Source organism: Sciurus vulgaris (genome assembly GCF_902686455.1).
Source record: "Sciurus vulgaris genome assembly, chromosome: 7".
NCBI classification, from domain to species: Eukaryota; Metazoa; Chordata; class Mammalia; order Rodentia; family Sciuridae; genus Sciurus; species Sciurus vulgaris.
In genome coordinates, this window is record NC_136467.1 from 126,682,633 (window position 1) to 126,702,019 (window position 19,387).

General features: G+C 43.3%; 2 protein-coding genes across 3 annotated transcripts; both read right to left on the reverse strand.

The window, feature by feature from the left end:
- Nucleotides 1–1,083: 1,083 nt before the first annotated feature.
- On the reverse strand, nucleotides 1,084–3,014 carry RPP21 (ribonuclease P subunit p21). Its single transcript, XM_079148939.1, has 5 exons — nucleotides 2,627–3,014; nucleotides 2,456–2,556; nucleotides 2,282–2,364; nucleotides 1,359–1,484; nucleotides 1,084–1,231 (listed from the first exon to the last, which is right to left on the reverse strand). Exons 1-5 carry the CDS (start codon nucleotides 2,681–2,683, stop codon nucleotides 1,113–1,115), a joined length of 486 nt encoding a protein of 161 aa, XP_079005065.1. The 5' UTR covers nucleotides 2,684–3,014; the 3' UTR covers nucleotides 1,084–1,112.
- Nucleotides 3,015–3,303: 289 nt separating this feature from the next.
- LOC306666644 (E3 ubiquitin-protein ligase TRIM39) lies at nucleotides 3,304–18,077 on the reverse strand. 2 transcript variants are annotated; one of them, XM_079148855.1, is made up of 7 exons: nucleotides 17,176–18,066; nucleotides 14,605–15,064; nucleotides 13,328–13,423; nucleotides 8,918–9,148; nucleotides 7,721–7,743; nucleotides 6,875–6,990; nucleotides 3,304–5,974 (listed from the first exon to the last, which is right to left on the reverse strand). In XM_079148855.1, the coding sequence occupies exons 2-7, from the start codon at nucleotides 15,055–15,057 to the stop codon at nucleotides 5,427–5,429; spliced, it is 1,467 nt and encodes a 488-aa protein (XP_079004981.1). In that variant the 5' UTR covers nucleotides 15,058–15,064; nucleotides 17,176–18,066; the 3' UTR covers nucleotides 3,304–5,426. The 2 variants fall into 2 exon arrangements, with proteins under 2 accessions (XP_079004981.1, XP_079004982.1); XM_079148856.1 differs by lacking the exons at nucleotides 3,304–5,974; nucleotides 6,875–6,990 and having other exon boundaries at nucleotides 7,721–7,834; nucleotides 17,176–18,077.
- Nucleotides 18,078–19,387: the final 1,310 nt, after the last annotated feature.

The window sequence follows — 19,387 nt, forward strand, 5'->3', positions numbered from 1 at the left end:
TGGAGTCAGTGGAGAGACCAAGTTAGGGGCAAAGGCAAAACAAGTATGTGTCAGATTTTATCTATGGTCCCCAGGGAATGAATGAAACTCCCAGTATTCATACACAGGCCCTTTCACAAGGAATCTGACCTAGGCCACATGGCTTGCTTTGGCTAAGGGGACACTAGATTCCTGGGTCTTCTAGATAACCTTTCAGCCACCAGCTAAATGCAGTCAGGACTCCAGCTGATTCTGTCCATATGGAACAGAAGTACTCAGTTAAGCCCTTTCAGAATTCCTAATGCAGATTCATTGCTATATTAGGCCACAATATTATGAAGTGAATTTTTGTGCAACAATAGGTGCAACAAAAGGTTCACAAGAGAACCAGAAGAAACAAAACTGCATTCTAGGAATAGTAAATTTTGTGTACTTGTGGGGGTAATACGATTACCTGGAAACAATTAAAGAGGTTAGTCTTAGAATTCTGATCTTGAGTAGGCTCTCTAGGGATATCATAGAAAGTATTTTAGTTTTTTTTTTTTTAACCAATTCTCAAGAAAACTTTGAGTTTACCTTAGGGCATATTTGTGTTCTATCTGCTACTAACCTTCTGTTAGTATCCTTGGCCTTACTATTTCAAGTTTGTATCATTTCCCTGATCAGAATTTTATAGAAGATTACTCAGAGATAAGGAAAAGATCAACCCTGAGTAGGTGAGAAGGACATGAATACTCCATCATTGCTATACTTTTCCACTTGTTTAAATAAAAACGACAGCATCATCGATATTCTGTCTACCTGTCTTCAGTCAGGGCTACCTAAATATGGAATGTCCCAAGGAAATTCAGGTCCTTGCAGAAAAGTATAGAACACAAGTCCTACACACAGCATTGTCCTGAGGAAAAAGGAGTCATAGGGCACTGGAGTCATGGCTTTGGAAATGAGAAATGCTTTAACAGGACTAAGTGGTGTATAGAAATGGGGACCTCTCTATAGTATGCTGGGAGTACAAACATTGTAAGGACAAATGAAAGGTTATATGGTGATCAAGAAACAGAGGAAAATGGAAGTGGGAGTTAAAATATCCACAGAACAGAAACATTCAAAGTGAAAAAGAATTAAACTTTATTTTATCTGGAACATGGGGTGAATCCATCACTGGTGACTGAAACCTGAGACGGCACTTTCTCTTTAGGAAGGTGGGTTGGATGGCCTGGGCTGTTTGGCAAGGGCTGTGGTGGTTTAGAATCTGGGGAGATCAGCAGAATGAGAGAAGCAGAATTAGGTTTCTAAGAGCGTGGCACCCCTTACACTAACCAGTATGCACCTCTGTGTCCTCTTCAGCTCTACCCTCATTTTTGTCTACCACCTCTCACCTGCCTGGTTCCCCAGCTGAGCCTCAGGCCGGTCTCCCCAGAGCAGATGCTTGGGATCATTGAGGAACCGCTGGCTGCGTTGGCATGTTAGGCAGGTCTGTATTGTCCAGCGTTGTCCCCTGCGGCCTGAGGTAAAAGTGAGAAAAAGGAAGAGTGCCCAAGTTTCTGAGAAGAAAGGGTCTTTTGCACCAGTTTTGCCTCCAAGGTTTTCCAGCAGGCAATTCTACTCCCTACTCCCACTTTGAATGTAAATTTCATGGCATTAGCCTCTTTAAGATAAAAGCCAAACTCCTTAACAAGATTAAGATGTGGCTTGTTTCCCTCACTTCTCCCTCCTGCCCATCTCAAATTCCAGCCTCCCCATCTCTCATTTCCTTGACAGTACATCAAATTCTCATGTCTGGGAAGTCTCACCCATGCTTAGAATTTCTCTTTCTAGCTCCCTTTGTTTTTCGTGTACCTCACCATCACTGGCATGAGTAATTCAGCATTCTACCCTCCTCCCAATTAAAGCATTTTTTTCCTACACTATTTTGTTTCTATTTTAGTCTATCTCCCCAGGCTGTAATTTCGACAATGATGAATCTAGTACTTGACATATCTTAGAAAGTAAATATTTCTTGAGTGAATGAACGAATGGTGCTGGGGATCATGCACCATGGGATACCACACAGCATTTATTACCTTGCCAGGGTGAGGTTGTCTCTTAAGGAATCATTTTTCTTTTACCCAAACAGAAATAAAAGCCAAGCCCAGACTTTAGTTTGTCCCAGTGCAGTTAGAAACTTAATTCAGACCTAGAGAAAGCTGGCGCCAGCATATCCAAAGCCCCCTACCCATCTAAGGCGAGGATGGAGTGGCTCGGCCCCTCCCTCCCTTCTCCCAGGGCTCGGCCACCATCCCATCTTGGCAGGAGCACTCACGTCTCTGGCGCTGGATGCAGGTGAGGCCAGGGATGAGGAGGGAGGCGCAGCCGCGACACAGGGTCCTTTTCACCGAGGGATCCCTGGGGCGGAGGGGAAAGGTAGTCCAAGTGCCCGCGCTCCCTCGTGGTTCCTTCCCGGTCCCGCCCACCGCCCAGACAAGTGTGGTCTCACTGTCGCAAGACGAGCCGCTTCGCGATGGTCTTTTCCGTGTGGCAGTAAAACCTCGCCAGCGCCTGGTTTTCGGGGTCTTGCGCAAGGACACAGTGGGCGGCCTGGGGGCAAGCAGCGGTCACTCCAGGGCTAGGCCTACCAGAATTCCTTCCTTACACGGCACTCACTCACCTGGTACAGGAAGCTGAGCCTCTGGAAGGCCTCCCGGTCCTTCACCGGCCCCGCCATCCGGGTGCCCCAGCAGCGAGCGGACCCGCCTGCAGGCCCCGCCCCGTGCGCCCGCGCAAGGCCTCCTGGGAGGTGTAGTGCCCAGCAATGCCTTACACATTTAGGATCCCATCCTCTGCCAATCTAAACGCAGGGTCCTTTTGAGTTTTGGGTTCCTTCCAATCTTCCTCAAAACTATGATCATGTACTTAGTAGGAACTGGAGAGGCAAGTGGGGCAGGAAAGGATCTTTTTTATTTTGTTTATTTTTTTAAGTTGTAGATGGACACAATACCTTTATTTTTTCTTTTTCTTTTTTTTGTTTTCAGGAAGCAGGTGATGCTGAGGATGGTACTCAGTACCTCACACATGCTAGGCAAGCGCTCTACACTGAGCTACAACCCCAGCCCAGGAGAGGTTCTTAAAACTGGGAAATATTTTCAGGAAAGAAGTCTGACCTCCTCATGCAGATAGGCTGAGGAGATGGTTATGTGCAATTTACGCCTTCGGCGCTACTGTTCTGAAGTCAAAAGCAGTTTCCTGGAAAATCTATAGACTGAAGGAATAGATTTGTATTTAAAACAACAACGACAACAACAACAAAACACTGGTGTCCTTTGGGGAGAAAGTGAGAAGGGTCATGAGGGTGGGAGGATGAGGAGGGAGGTCTCCCGGTCCTCAGCACAGCTTACTCCCACTTTTTCACTTACCAAGAAACATACTTGCTGTTACAGTGCTAGACAGGTAGCAGGTGATCCCTACTTGCTCAGTGAATAGTTTTAAATTCCTAGTCCTATGTACAGCACAGAAAACTATCAATAGCATCCCCTGCCCCAGACTGCAGCCCACTCACTCTACAATCAACTTCACACTCCTCCCTCTGACTTCTGTCTGTCTCCCATTTGTTGTCCAGTAACCTGTGTTTATCACTGATTCCCAGTTAATGATGACCAGTTTCTGAGGTCAGAAGTAGAGGAACTAAAGCTGGAGATGCAGAATATGATTGAACACTAAGATAGGGAGGGCAGCATAAGTCAGGAGAGGGTGATATGCTGCTCCCATCTCAGGCCCCCTGCCAGTCTGGGCAGAGAATCAGGCCTCCAGCTCAGAGGAAGGAAATTAGCTGAAACTTCCTCTAGGTGAAGTTTTACAAGAGTCCTCAGATTCAAGTGAGGAATGTGTTTAAAACGTAGAGCTCCCCAGGCCCAACCAGACCTTGATCAAACACTACAGGCAAGACCCAGGAATATGTATTGTTCACACCCAGTGATTTTACAATACACATAAAGCGATGGCCAAATTAGCACTCGAGACAGAAATCACTTCAGTGGATCCTTTGTTCCATATTATTTTTACCAACCAAAGTATCTTGCCACAAAGAACCACAGTCAAGGCACAAAGGTAAGAGGAGGAGAGTGGACAAAGTCCTGTTGAGGTGGTAGGAGGAACTGAAATGCCCTCAATAAACTGCAGCTTCTTGTGTCAGTCTTCTGTGAAGATTACCCAAGCAGCAGATAATCCAAGTTGTTTTAGTTTGGTTTGGCATGCATCTCTTTACCTTTTTTGACAACATGTATACCCTATAGGTTGTTTATTTTGGCCTAACATTAAAATGATTTACATTCTCTCAAAAGGGGAATGGCAAAGGGTGAAGGATGGCAACAAACAAGCAAAAGGCTGTTGTGAACACTAGTTCCAGGCCAGATGCACAGGCAAAAGGAAGCTGCCTATCAGGCCCTTTCCTTAATGCACCATCCTCTTCTTCCCTGTCCTCAGGGTGAGAAAGATTCTATTATCTTTCTTCCTTTCCGGCTTGGATACCTGAGCCAGGTGACAAGGCTGACAACTTGGGAGTAGCTATTCAGTAACATTCTTTAAGGTCAGGGCTTTGGATAGATACACCTTTCTCTTTTCTCCAATACCTGACTCTCTCTTCTCCAAATTCTTTTGGGAAAAGTGAAAGGGTAGCTGTGTCTTGAACAATCTCTTCCATCTTGCCTCTGGAGAGGAACAAGTGGAGCAATTTCTTGGAGACAACCAATCGTGAGGAGGCAGGCAAATAGCCAGCTGAAGGCCAAGGTAGGGACACAGGTTCTCCTTTCCAATCCTTCTCCCCACATCCCTACTTCTGGCCAATCCTACTCATAATGGCAACCTTACCCTGGGAATAAAACACTGAGGAAACCTCCCTCCCCTTCATTGGTTTCTAGGAATCAACCTGATCTTCGTTCTCTTACCTGATCTTCTTTGTAACCTCCTTTGATGCCCAAACTCTGCCTTCAGAAAAACTCCTCAACTTCTAGACCCATGACAGCAATGGTCATTCATCTTTTTTCTGTCTAGAGGTACACTGACCCCTGTGATTTTCTTCAACAAACAAGTCAAAGAAGCCCCTAAGGGTTTCTGTTTTCTCCTCCTACTTGAGCCAGTTAGACTCTCCCATAGACTTTTTGTTTCTGGAAAAGCTTCTCCTTCCTTCCCAACCTGTCCTTGTGCAATAGAAAACCTGATGGACATCAGGGAGACATTCTCCTGGCAACCAGCTCTCCACTCTGATAGTGAGGAGTGAGACATAGCTGTGCTCTGTCATGCAGCCCAGTCCTACCTACTCCTCCACACAAACCATCCTGGAGATCAAGAGTGTTTCTCCAAGATGACTCAGGACTGGAACCAGGCAGACACCAAGCTGTTCCAGCAGGACACAAGAAGGAAGGCCCATAGCTTTTGACCCTGCCTCACCCCGGTTAAGCCCACATCTCAACCTGTCACTCCCAATCTGTTGGGGGTCTGATGGTAAGTGGTGCAGCATTCTTCCGACCAGCCCGGATGCCTGGGTAGAACAGGGGCCAAAGTTTCTCAGTAAAAGTATCAGTGAAGGTGTAGATATGAGAGCGGTCTGTGACGTTGTAAAAAGACAGCGTGCCAGCCTCGTAGTCTAGAAATATGCCCACCCGCTTGGGTTTTACCTTGATGTGCAAAGGGGTAAAAGGTGTGGTGGTAGCTGCATACTTGTCCCCATTCCACAGCCGCACACGCCAGTAACCAGTCTCAGGGAGTGGAGTCAGCTCACCCTTTCTGCTCACAGAGTCCCGGCACACACCCACCGCCCAGTGGGTCTTGTCCCCCACCTCCACCTCCCAGTAGTGTCGACCTGAGGTGAAACCTTCAGTAGCCAGGACGCAAGGGTAGAAGGTGAAACGCCGTGGCGTGTCAGGTAGATCTCGGAGTCTTGTCTCCACGAACTTGACACTTTTACGGTCTTCTGACAGGACTAGGTTAGGATGAGCAGTCTCAGGGTCCAGGGTCACATCCGCTGGCGGGAGAAGCCAGAGTAGGGAGCTAGATGAGGATGGGAATAGCTAAACAACCCTGCCTCACTCTTCCAGCCTGCCTGTACAGAGCCTGGTCCCTGAAAGGTCCTCAGAACATCACTGGTTAACTTTCTAAATCCATGCTGTCACCTAAGGGAGAGGAGGCAACAAAGGCTTCACTTCTCACCCTGATCCTAAAATAAACAGATAATGATCTTTTGACTCTGCAGGGATTAGTGGTCTAGGTTCCTGCCCCTGTCTTTTCCTCATCTGACTTCTTCATTTATCTCACTGTATGGAAAAGTACAAGATACAGTATGAGGGCCAGAAAGAATGGAAAGTGGAAGAAGAATCCAGAGCAAGTCAGCAGTATGGTCTAAGGACAAGATCAGCATGTATCTGTTTTCTTGGAATGGTCCTGCTTTATGACTATTTTCCCTGCATAAATATTTTTTAAAAGAATATTTTTTAGTTGTCAATGGACCTCTTTATTTATTTATATGTGGTGCTGAGGATTGAACCCAGGGCCTCACAAATGCCAGGCAAGTGGTCTACCACTGAGTCACAACCCCAGGCCCCTGAATAAACATTAATGACATTTCTGTTCATTCTCAGGATTGTCCCAGGTGAGATGGCAAATTCTATGGTCATGTCACCTGATAAAGTGGGTAAATTATTTAACCTTTCTGGGTCCCTATTTAGAAAAATGTAGATTTAAGAATAGATGACATTATGGCTTTCTTTCACTCAGTTCTGTAACTCAGGGTGAGACTGAAATCCAAGTAAAGGGGTGGAGGTGGGAGTGGGCATGAAGTAACTGAAGTCCATTTAATTAAGGTAGGATTTAAAGACTTTTCTCTCTGGAAATTCCTTCTCCTAGTTTCTTTTTGGGAACAACTCACCAATTAGTTGTTTAAGGATTTTCCTTAGGGCAAAGTACTGTCGGGGGAAATTGCTGAAGTTCTTTTCCAACTCTATGGATACTGAAGTCACCTCCATGCTCTTCACCTTTTCACATCTAGGATAGATAGGGAGATGGGGGAAGAAAGGGCAGGGTCAGGGGATGCTAGTCAAGTGAATATTCAGATGTTGTCAGCTTTAGAGAGAAACTAAAATTCTTCATCTTCCCACTTTCTCCCTTCTCCCTGAAGACAACTGCTTTCTTTTATTATAAGTGGAGAGCCATCTGCTCTCCTACACTGGTCCTTACCTTGAGAATGAACCTCAGAATTTTCTTTCTTTTTTAAATGGTACTTGGGATCCAACCCAGGGCCTCATGCCTGCTAGACAAGCTCTCTACCACTGATTGACATCCCCAACCCTTTTTATATTTTATTTTGAGACTAAAGTTACTCAGGCTGGCCTTGAATATATAATCTTCCTGTCTCAGTCTCCTAAGTAGCTGGGATTATACTTCATGCAAATGATAATCATCCTTCCTGTTCTCCCATCCCCTTCTTCCTGCTCTTTTGTTTGGACACAGTTCCATCTACAGGTATAAGCAGAATATGGTTCTACATTATCATTGTCCTTACCAACCAAGTCGGGATGCTCAAAGGGGAAAAAGCAAGAAATTATTACTCCTAAGGATTTGTTCTCTACCTGGCTTCAAGGCTGTAATGAACCTTCTCCCATATTCTACCCAGATACTGCATGATTTTCCCATCCTTACTACCCCAACTCATTATTATACCCCTAGTCTCTAAGCCAAGACCTAACTTATTCAGAAAGACATAAGAATCACTTACTTTTCCAGGGTACTTTTGACATCCTAGAGGGAACGAGAAAAGAAAGCAAGATTGGTCCTGGCATTCAAGGGTCCTCAAGGCAAAAGGTCCCCCCTCTTCCCAAAAGTTCTAGATCTACAAAATAGGCACAGGGCAAACTGAGGGTTACAATGCAAGGGGTAGAGTTCCAGAGGGATCTGAATACATCCCTCTAAAAATAATCTCCACTTTCAACTGTTGATCATCCTGAAACTTGGAAATTTATATCACTTCCAAATAGTTTCTTGTATGTTTGTCTTTGCTCCTCAAGGACACTGGGAGCTCCCTGCAAGGTATAGGTATTGTGTCTCTCTTTACTCTGTCCCCCAAGTACCAACCACATACCTCAGTATCCTTGAGAATCAGTACAGATAGTTCCAGATTGGTGGCATAGGAACAAATCACACTTTCCCATTGTGGTTTGGTATTCCCTATCTGGCACGGGTTAATAAATAATAAGTGTGTGCCAACCCTGATTTGAGAATACTTGGGGTCCAGAAGACAAAGAAGACAAATTTCTGCCCTGCAAGGATTTCCCAGTTTAATGTGGAAAGCAGAACATACATACATGAAAGGACAGCAATCAATACCAAGTGATACATAACATGCACATAAACATACAATGAAGCTTCACTGATTCAAATGTTGGTATTCTGGTCTCTAAAATAAGAAATATGTCCCTTATAGCCTTACTAACATCATGTGTCTTCTTAAGAGAACAAAACTATTCAAACATTTTAGAGGCATCATTAACATATCAAAAGCAATATATTATTTATACATTAATTTCAAGTATCCTTTAAACTAACTTTCAATTCTTTTTAGCACAAGGTAAATCAAGTATTAGGATGGAAAAAGTAATGAAAACTATGTCTACAAAAATTTTAATGCATAGTTTTTCACTATGCAGACTAGACTTCGCTCAAGGGTGAATTTTTTCTGTGGTACAAATTAAGCACATAATTGTTGACACGACATAAGAACACAAAAACGATTAGAAGGGAATGAGAAAAATCAGAGAAGCCTTGCTGTAGAAAAAGATCCTCTGTGTATGTCTGGAAGAAAGAACTGGACTTAGGGAAGCAGAGCAAGGGAGTAAGCACCCTCGGCTGACAGACTGGCCTGTGCAAAACTATACTGTGTTTCACCTGAGGGGCTACGCAGGGGCAAAGGTCGAACCTTAAGCATCTCGAAGCCTGACTGTAAGCACTTGCCCTCCACCTCGGCAGCCAAATGGGCCAGGTCCCGGCGCTTGTCCCCAAGGTGAGCAGCATTTTCTCGAAGTCGTTGTAGAATGTCCTGTTCCTCCTCCTCTAGTCTTGAAAGCAACATCTGCTGTTCTTCATCCAGCCGCCTATGAAGCTCTTCAAACTCCTTTAAGATCTGCTGTCGCCGACTCTCCACTAATCTCTGAGGAAAGAGGATGTTGTATCAGCAGGGTCAGTGGGCTTGCGGGTAGATTCTCCACAACCCAACAGGTACGTAAACTAACACAGACTTCCAGTGTCACTGGAAATAATTTAACAGGACACATTTTTCTCTCCACTGAAATCTCCTATAAAGAATGGTACCATCCCATCTCCCACTGATGACTTGATAGTGAAGACCATTGGGGAATTGATTTACTTATTTTTGCAGTATTGATATTGAACCCAGGGATGCTCTGCTACTGAGCTACATCCTAACCTTTTTATTTTTATATAGGTCTTGCTAATTGTCTAGGCTGGCCTTGAACTTGCCAATTCTCCTATCTCAGCCTCCTCAGTCACTGGGATTACAGCCATGCACTACCATACCAGCTTACTGGGAGATTAACACCACCCCCATCAAAATTAATATCTAAAAAAATTAATTTTTTTCAGTAAACAAACTTCTCGAAAAGTTATACTTTCATGTTTTAATGACATATATTCAAGATATAAGAAATCAATAATATGATGACATCTACAACTTATGGATACTAGAGATATTTCTGCTATTCCCAACGCTGAAGTTTACATAATCTGTTAAAAAAAGAAAAGTAAAAATACTAGGAAGTTAAGATAAGACTGTCATCATTTGTATATCATAAGACATCTACATGATAAAAACCAGAGAAGTGGAAAACTATGACAAACTATAAGAGCTTAGTGGGTTGTTACAAAGTACATATGTACATTTCAGAGCTGAACCTATTAAATAGTTTCAAGTAATTTTAGAGAATTGGTAGTTCCCATCCCAGGAACAGGTTATGGATATTTTTTTATAAATCAGTTGCTTGAAATTTGGAACATGCCTTCTCTATGCCACCTCTAACACTCTTCAATTTGATAATGTAAGACCCCAACACCAGCCTTATCATTAAGGATTTCAGTGCATCCTCTCTCTTGTGCCTCCCTGAAATAAGAAATGATATTGCCAGTGGAGGATTCTTTAAGCATAATGTGACTAATGAGACAGCATCAACCCAAGAGGAAAGAAAGTGAGAAGTAAAGACCAGACTGTGGAGTGAGGTAGTGGATAAGGACTGAAAGGCAGGACTGAGGGTAAAGAGAGCGTGAGAATGCAAAGCCTGGGTTGGCCTTACAAGTCTGACATTTCTGGATTGCAATCTAGTTCCCAGTGGAGGCTAACTAGCTCTGGTTCCAGGGCCACTTGCTGCTTCACTTTCTACTGCTGCCTTCTCAGGTGCATGCTAGAAAATAATATATTTTCACAATGTTTGCCCTGAAGGTAAGGAACAGCCTGTGTGCCAGTATGCTTAGAGGTGCTGTACAGGCAAAAGTTTAGAATTCCTAACAGTGGTGAATAGGAAGAAAGAAAAGATTTCCCCTCGAAGAAAGAAAAGATTTCCCCTCTTTTAAACCCACCACCCCTTCTCTTTTTTCACTCTGTATTTGCAGGATAGTGGTTTTTAATGAGGGTGCCATCTCCCTCTGAGGACACTATTCCTCCAATGTGTGTGAGACAACCCTGGATGGTAAACTGTCCTGCATCATTTTCTTCTTCTTTTTGGTACTGGGGATTTAACCCAGGGGTGCTTAATCACTGAGCCACATTCTCAGCCCTTATTGAGACAGGGCCTTGCTAAATTGCTTAGGCTGGTCTTGAACTTGCAATCCTCCTGACTTACCCTCCCAAATCACTGGGATTATTGGTGTGTGCCACCACACCTAGCTTCCTGCATCATTTTCTATGTTCTGCTGGATACTAAAAATATAGGTATGGACTTGAATGTCATTTTATGTAAAAACACAGGAATTCTTACATGGCTGAAATACACCTGAATTTTTCAGGAATGACTAAACAAAACTCATTAGGACTGGATTTTATTTTCTTAGAACTTTAGCAAAAGTTATTATTTTGAAAAATCATGTCACCAAGAGCTAAGTTGTTTATGGAATTTGAGTCACATTACCACATATCAACCTCAGTCTGAATAAGTATTTATTACATTGTTGATGTCACATGTAGGTGCAAGCTGACAACTATGCTACAGTGTCTTTCAGGGTAGTCATGCTCAAATATTTACATATAATTTTATTATAAATATGTCTATGGTGTATTATATTACACTAGAATATAATAGTCTCTTTAAAATTATGTAGATAGGTTATTTCATCTATATTTCATTTTAGTATAGTTAATTACAAACTTGTTTTTTGCTGTGCTGGGGATAACTATACTCTCAGTCCCTACCAGCTGTTTTTAAAAAGGGGCACTGCGTCTCATTCTGGAGGTGGAGATGAGGGAAAGGGAAGAGGAAGAATTCAAATGGTCACAAAAAGAATGTTTTCTGTGGTAGTTTCAGAGACCATTGAAATGATGTAATTTACAATTTAAAAATACTATATAGTTCTATTCAAGCATTTAGGTTTTTAAAATTTTATTTTCCCTCTCCATCCTTTACCTTCAAGAAGGTGATCAACAGGAAGAGGAAAATCAATGACTGGGAATAAGCTCCATTTTCATATAGTTTAACTTTCTCAGGAACCCTCCAAAAGAACAAAGAACTTTTTAAAAAAAGTATATCTTTGTGATGAAAATTAGTTCAAGTTTTTAAAAATCCAAATGTTTGCTTTGTTAAAATATATAAAGCACTTAAGTAATAATAATTGCTCTCTGTTGAAATATTATCAATCATTATTAAATAATTAGTGTTTCTACTTTAAAACCCATGTTTAATTTCTGTTAATCCATGAATTTCAACTCCAAACACTCATTACTTCTTCTGGAAACCTTTAACAAGATCATATTTCTATGCTGTCTTCTTCCCCTCCCCACCCTTCTCCTTGTACTGGGGTTGAGCTCAGGGGTTGTCTACAACTGAGTTACATCCCAGCCCTTTTTATTCTGAGACAGGGTCTTAAGGCCCAGCCTGGCCTTGAACTTGTGATCCTCTTGCCTTAGCCTCTCTAGTAACTGGGATTACAGGTGTGTGCCACTGTGCCCTACCTATGTTATCTTCTTATGAACTTGCACCTGTGATTTTTGTCCTATGTCATTATCCATTTTCTCCACCTGACTTTAAGCTCAAGGAGGACAGGGACTGTGTTTTTGTTCATCATTGTTCTATAATGTCAAATATAGGCTCTGGCTCACACCAGGAGATAAACATTTACTGACCTACAAAGAACTAGTATCCCAGGTTTTGCCACTTATGGATACATGATCTTGGACTAGAAAAAGTTGCTTTTTTCTGTAGTGTAAACTGAGGGTAATAATCTACCTTATAGAGTATCTAAAATTACCCATGTTAAAGATGGCATCAGGATCTTCTCTTTGTCCTGTAGCTTTTCTATATCCCACTTGTCTCAAGTCTGGTTTGAACTCTTAAGACCTTTGACTTGGGCAAAACCCTAAGATTTTGTATGACCTTATAAATTTGGAAAGCCATGGACACCCAATGAATTAATGCACAGGACTAAATATTAGTTATATTTGTTACTATTTATTGTTTACTGTTCAATAGAAGAAATTACTCAGACAACAAAATACCATTCTACAAATAAGGTAATGATATGAAAAAGAAGCAAAATTGTATGAAATTTAATAAAACTAATTTCTGAAGGGCCAGGAAGTAGGTTTTATCCTAACTAAAGGATGAATGGGATTCTATAGGTGAAGGATGGGGAGGCGAAGGACATCCTAGGAACAAACTGACATTTTCTACCTTACCTGAGTTACTAGAATGTGGTCCTGATGTCACCAGGCAGTTTTAGGAGCTCTTGGTCAGCTCTTTTTACTCTCCTTCCCTGTGAACCTTCCAAATTCTTCTCTCCTCCACGAAACTCCTATCCCTACATTCTCAGCAGTCTCTTTCCCTACTTTATGAAAAAAAGGAGACTAACAGGCAAGAACTCCCTCAACTTACCAGAGGTTAGATGTTTTGTCTATCCTTCATCGCTTTACATCCTTCCCCTCAATTCTTAAATCATGACAAGTAATTTAAGCACAGTATTCAGTGATAACAAAGCATAATAAATTATCATCATTTTTGAGAGAACGTCATTTTTCTAAAGAACTAGAACTGATGGATTCAAATAAGTGGTTAATTCCCTCATTTACAAATACTCTGTAGCGCAACATGAATGGAATTGCATGCCTTACCTTGAGTTCCCCAGGCTTCTTCTCCTCAGATGACTTGCATCGAGTTATCTCCTGAAGCTTCTGCTCCAGGGGCTCTAGGCACTTCTGTAGTTTTTCCTGAGGGGTGGGAAGGAAGTAGGAGAGGTGACATTTGAGGTTGGCTGGTATATTGCTCAGAGGTTAACCTTTTTTTTGGCGGGCGGGGGGGGGTGCTGGGGATAGAACCCACATGCTAGGTAAGTGCTCTACTACTGGGCTATATCCCTAGCTCCAACACATTTGTTTTAAACCATCTGTTTGCTTTCCATTCATCTTACCACCTCTTAATCCAACTCCCTTTGTAGCCAACAATTTGAGATGTCAACTTCTTAGAGGTCCCTCCTCCTGCCACATCTAACTCACCTCTGGTTCCCTGCTCGTCCAACTTCCTTCCACTGAAGCTGAGATAGTTTTCCAGCTCTCATCAAGTTTGTGTCCTTCCCCAACCCTACCCATTTTATTATGGACAACTGCCTGTTATTGCCAAAGAAATTTTATTTTTGGTGGTGCTAGGGAATAAAACCAGGGTCTTGTACCTACTAAGTACATACTCTAGCACTGAGCTATATCCCCAGCCCAAAGTTACCTTCTGTATCCTGATACCCCTCTTTAAATCTGTCCTCCTATCCAACTCTAACCACTTACAATAATTTGATTACTTATACTATAAATTACTTTAAATCTCTTGCTTCAAGATTTCATTAATATAATTAAGCAAAATAAGTGATGAAGACACTAAAATCTTTAGTTTCTATTACTCAAACATTTACCCTGTGTCCCAGCAGTAAGTCAGACCAGATGCCATGTTCCCCACTACCTGGAGAAGATGCAAACAATGGACTAGTTCAGCTTAGTATCAGTCTAAAGTGATGCTATCTAGTCCCAAAACCAATGGGAAAACAAGGAGTATCCTGAGCAAGGAGGCAGAATGAAAACCAGAATACTTTTCAGTTCTTCCCAAGTCTGATTTTTGCCACATGATTTCATTCACTTGTGAAAAGTATGATATATTCCAAGAACACACATATCAAATATTCATCCATAAGACTAAATGTGTTGTGAAAGTCAAAAATTCTGGGGTACCACTCTTCACGTAGAGGATAATTGATCAGATGTACTGTGTACCCCCATTTATGTAGCTTTGAGGGGCCTCTATGAGGACCAGACACAGTCTTGCCCTTAGGAACTTAAGTTCCTCTACCCAAAGAGTATGCTCCTCCCTTCTTTCCCACATTGGCATCATGTGTCTGGTTGCCCACCTTATATTCCTGCGTAGCATCGTCCAATGGCACGACAGTGTGGGCGCGGTGGGTGTGAGAAATTGCACATATCAAACATACAGCCTCCTGGTCCTCATAGCAGAAGAGGCTGAGGGCCTCGTGGTGCTGGGGGCAGAGGCTCTCATCCCGGATTTTCCGCTTGACAGCCTGGAGCTGCTTGGCAATTTCCACCATACTGCCCAGTTGCCGATTAGGCCGAAGACTGCGGTAACGGGATGTCTTCCGACAGACAGGACAAGGGAAGTCCCTCTCTAGGTCTTCCCACCAGCGGGTGATGCAAGCTTTGCAGAAGTTATGCCCACATTCAATAATGACAGGCTCTTTCAGATACTCCAGGCACACAGAACAACTTGCCTCAACTTGTAAGTTCTCCAGAGCCGCAGCGGTGGAGGCTGCAGAGGCCCCAGCCTCTAACAGACTTGTCTCTGCCATTATTTAACTTGGGGATGGGTTTGGAAACAGAGAAAGAAAAAATATTAGTTGGAGGATGAATTTTTTTGGCATCCTTGGATTGATATTTATCTCCAGGTTAAACCTTAACTCTAGATTTAACCCTATATTGGTATTTTCCATCTTCTCTTCCATTAGACTCAACCTCTTTTTCTCTATTTCCCAATTTGATGACTTAGTCATTGACCTATTTTTTTTTATACCCCCCTGCCCCCCGCCTTCAGCAAACTGACACACAACCCTGATCTCTCTTCTCTTACTTCCCTTTTCTCTTGTTAGAAACAGGGATTTCCTTGAACTTTAGCCCAGCATACTTCTGGTCCAGGCTCACCCTACTTGTATCTTAGAAACAACAGTTCCAGATCATTGCATCCTAGTTTGAGATATTTTCCTAACAAACAGAAAAGGAGCATGGGAAGGGAAAAGTGACCTATGAGTCAAGGTATTAAGATTTCTTAAATTATATTTATATTATATTATATTTTAAAGCTTAATGCCACAGAAGAGTTTTATTATAATAATTCATTGGAGCTTTAGCTTGATTTGGTCATTCCTCTATTTCAAAGGGTAATAAACTGAATGAGTTAGGCAAAGGTAACAATCTCCTCTTTTTAGGAATGTTTGAAATTATTCTTTCTTTTGCCATACTAGCCTGCAGGAAGAAGTGCGCTCTCTTCTTGGAATGAAATGTTTCACACATTTCTCATTTCTACTTGTGTGCATTTGAACATTTGGAACCACTGAAAAGTAATAAATACTTAGCAACTCTATAGAAGAATACACCACTGAGCCCATGGTAATGACTTCTTTGAAGAGAGAACTTAAGAGTCTATTCTAAATATTTAATGGTGACTAGAGTTCGGAATACCTACTGACATCTAATTCCTTGGACATATTATATCTCCAACTAATTGGAATGTTTGGGAATTAAAAGATGTAAAGAGACAATCAAATCTCCTTCAGGTGAACCCTCAGTGTTGGAAAAGCATCAGGAAGATTTATAAAACAGAAAGCTGGTACCCTACTCCACCCCTAAAATATTAATACTTTTATATATGGAGTAAGTTGATTTCTGTACTCCAGTTAACCCCTCTGCTTTCCTCCCTGCACCCAAGAGACCCAACCAAAGTAAGGAAATTTGATAGGTTTATGCACTGGTAGAGAAGTGGCCATGTAATGAGTTGGATTAACAATTATTTTGGTATACTGATGGTACATGTGAGAAGTGTTTAATTTGGAATAGGAGCTGCTAAGTTATTTGAACCATAATTTCTTTCCTCACTATCAAGAGAGAAGTTCAGCTGGATGATTTTTCTCCATCCATTAGAATCCAACTTTGACTAGTCTGCTCCTTCCCCAATCTTCTTGACAGGTGGCCTCCTCACCTGACTGAGTTGTATTTTATGCACATCGAGGGACCAGGATGGATCCAGACTGGCAAAGTGGTGGTAAAGAGAAATGAGGAACGCGTGAGAGAAGAACAGAAGACTTGGAACTTGATGAATGGAGAGGAGTGGAGAGGACAGCCAGAGTGAGGCCCTGGGTGTCTCTGGGTCGATCCTTCCTATCTATTCCTCATGTTTCAGTGGAAGGGCAAACTTCAGGAACGTCCTTATTTTGTTTCTATTACTGCTCGGATTCCACCTTGTGACTCTCTCTTGAGCGTGGTCCACAACTCTCTCCCACCCCCTTCTCCTTAGTCTCCCGCCATATCTGGGGCAGTGGGATTGGAGAGGGGGAAAGAGGAAACGTCGTGGTTGGCTGGGAGGGAAAGATGCGTGTCCAGGTGAGGAAGAGGTGTGACGTGAAGGTGGGATGCCTGCCACTCTGACGCAGTCGAGACCCGCGGTGACTGCGTCAGTTTCACCCGGGGAGACGAGCGGCAACGGGACGGGGGAACAGCGGGGTAGCCAAGCAACGCCGGACGCGCTGACGTCGCCGGGGCGGCAAAACGTCCGCCCGGGCCCTAGGCGGGCGGAGGCAGCTGTGGTTACGTGCAGGGGGCCGGTGACGCAGTCGCCGGGCGCTGGGACACGGCGTGTGGAGCCGGCCGGCGTGGGCAGGCACCCGGCCTAGGCGCGGCAACGGGACAGCACCTACCTTCCCGGCTTCGGGTCCGGGAGTGCGGGGCGCGGAGCCGCCGGCGCGCTGCCTCCCTCCTTCCTCCTCCCCTCGCCCCCGCCCCGCAGCGCGACACACAATACTCGCCGGAAGCGGAAGCAGCGCCGCGCGGAGACTCGTGTCAGTGGAAGCCCGGGTATCGGCGGGCGAGCGAGCGAGCGAGGGCCTAGCGGTGCCTGAGGAAGAGAAAGAAGGGGTGCTGGAGCTGAAGACCAGTAGGAGTCATCAAGAGTGAGAAGGAACCTGGAACGGCAGGTAGCTGAAATGCCGGCGTCCAGGTGACCCAAGAAATCCTCCGGAGATAGAGGACCGCGCATGCGCGTGGTGGAACGCTGAAGCCCATTGCTTGCAGGGCGCCGCTGCGGCACCCAGATCTGCTAAGCTGTCCAGTCCAGGTTGCGGGCCTGGACTCTGGCCAAGGCTATGCTGGTCCCGGTGCGGCTGGGAGTCGCCACGGACTGGACCAGAGCGGATTGTGGGCTTTCGGCCACACTTTTTCCTCTCTTCGGGTCAGTCTGGGGAGAGGGTGGCTATTTGAGGCGGTGGCCAATTGCGTGGCGGACCTGCGGGTCTCAGTTGGCACGTCACTTCCGACTAGTTGAGGTTTAGTCTTTTAATGTTTAAGGAGCAGGTAGGCTCTTCCCACCGCAGGCTTCAGATTCTCCTTGTCGTGCCCCTGCTTGGTGAGCTTTATCGAAATTACCTACTTCTCTTCCGGGATGGAAACTACTAGAGCTGATAATCGCGACTCTGCTGCTCACCTTTGTATCCTTAGTTCCTGACACGGTGTCCGACTTGCAGCAAGCGCTCAGTAAAACATTCGTTAACTGGGTGAGCGCCACGGCCCGTTCTTTCCACTTTTGGGGCTGACTTAAGTTTTTCCTTAGAAAAGTTTTTCCTTAAGTTTTTCCTTAAGTCAGATGATACTTGCGAGGGAGACACTAACCTTTTGGATCATGGTTTCTCTGTTGGAAACCATGTTGGACACTAACCTTTTGGATCATGGTTTCTCTTCCCGCTGTTGGAAGCTTCGCAGGTCTGTGATTTTGGAAGAAGCGGGTGATGAGGCTAGGGAAGTCTGCTGGTAGAGGTAGGCGGGGTTGGGGAGGAGTTAATGCTGGGAGGATTGTGACAATAGTGGTAGCAAAAGTAGTTTGCCTCTTCCTGCCTTCCATAGTAGCATGTAGAATGTTTGAAAGAGATGAGTAAATTTTTTGGTGTTTGGACAAAAAGTGGTTCGATTTGTTCCTGTGTAAGTTTTGTGATTCTACTTACAAACACGGTGTTGTATTTAACCCCTTGTCAAACTATTATTGGGACCCAGAAACTATTGCAAACAACATGATCACATGTCCAAGATGTAAAGATTTTTGGATCACACGTGCTAATTACAATAGGCCTATTTTTTAAATTATTTTTTACTGTTCCTTTGATTTTTGCTGACTTTGCTTTTCGTATTTTTCTCTCTCTGGTAGCTAATAGCTTGAAGATTAAACTTGAGAAAAATACATTTATAGCTCTTTTCATTGTTACTTGTTTGGGTATTAGAAATTTTGGCAGCAGCACATAAACACCTCAGTTCTTGGGTAAGGTAGTTTGAAAGGGATTAACTGGGCAGTCAGCCTCTTTAGGCTTGACTTTGGAGCTTGGCGATGAGATTTGGGTTCTGGTTTTGATATGTTAATTTGTAACATTTAAATGTGTAAGCCCTTCTTTCTGGCTTCCTGTTTATAGATGAACAGGAATGCGATTAAAGAAATTACCAGGAGGTAGTGCATTCCTAATGACTATTAAGAATGTGCTCGCCTGGAGACAGATTATTAAGGGAATTTTATATTGAATAAGAAAGGAAAGGGGGGAGAGTTTTGGTAAAACTAAAAAATTATGAAGATTATGTAGTATGGTATAGAACAGGGGTTGGCAAATTTTTCCTATAAAAGGATAGAATGTCTTTTTGTCTTTTCATTCCGTACTCTAACTGTTGTTATGATGGGTAAACATCATTAGATAATATGAATAAAATATAATATGAAATGTATGAGCTTGACTGTTTCAATAAAACTTTGTGGATGCTGAAATTTGAATTTCATATAATTTTCATGTGTCAAAAAACATTTTATTTTTCACTCCCTCCTAATCATTTAAAATTTAAGGGCTATTTTTAGCTTCAGGTCATACAGATGCAGATAGT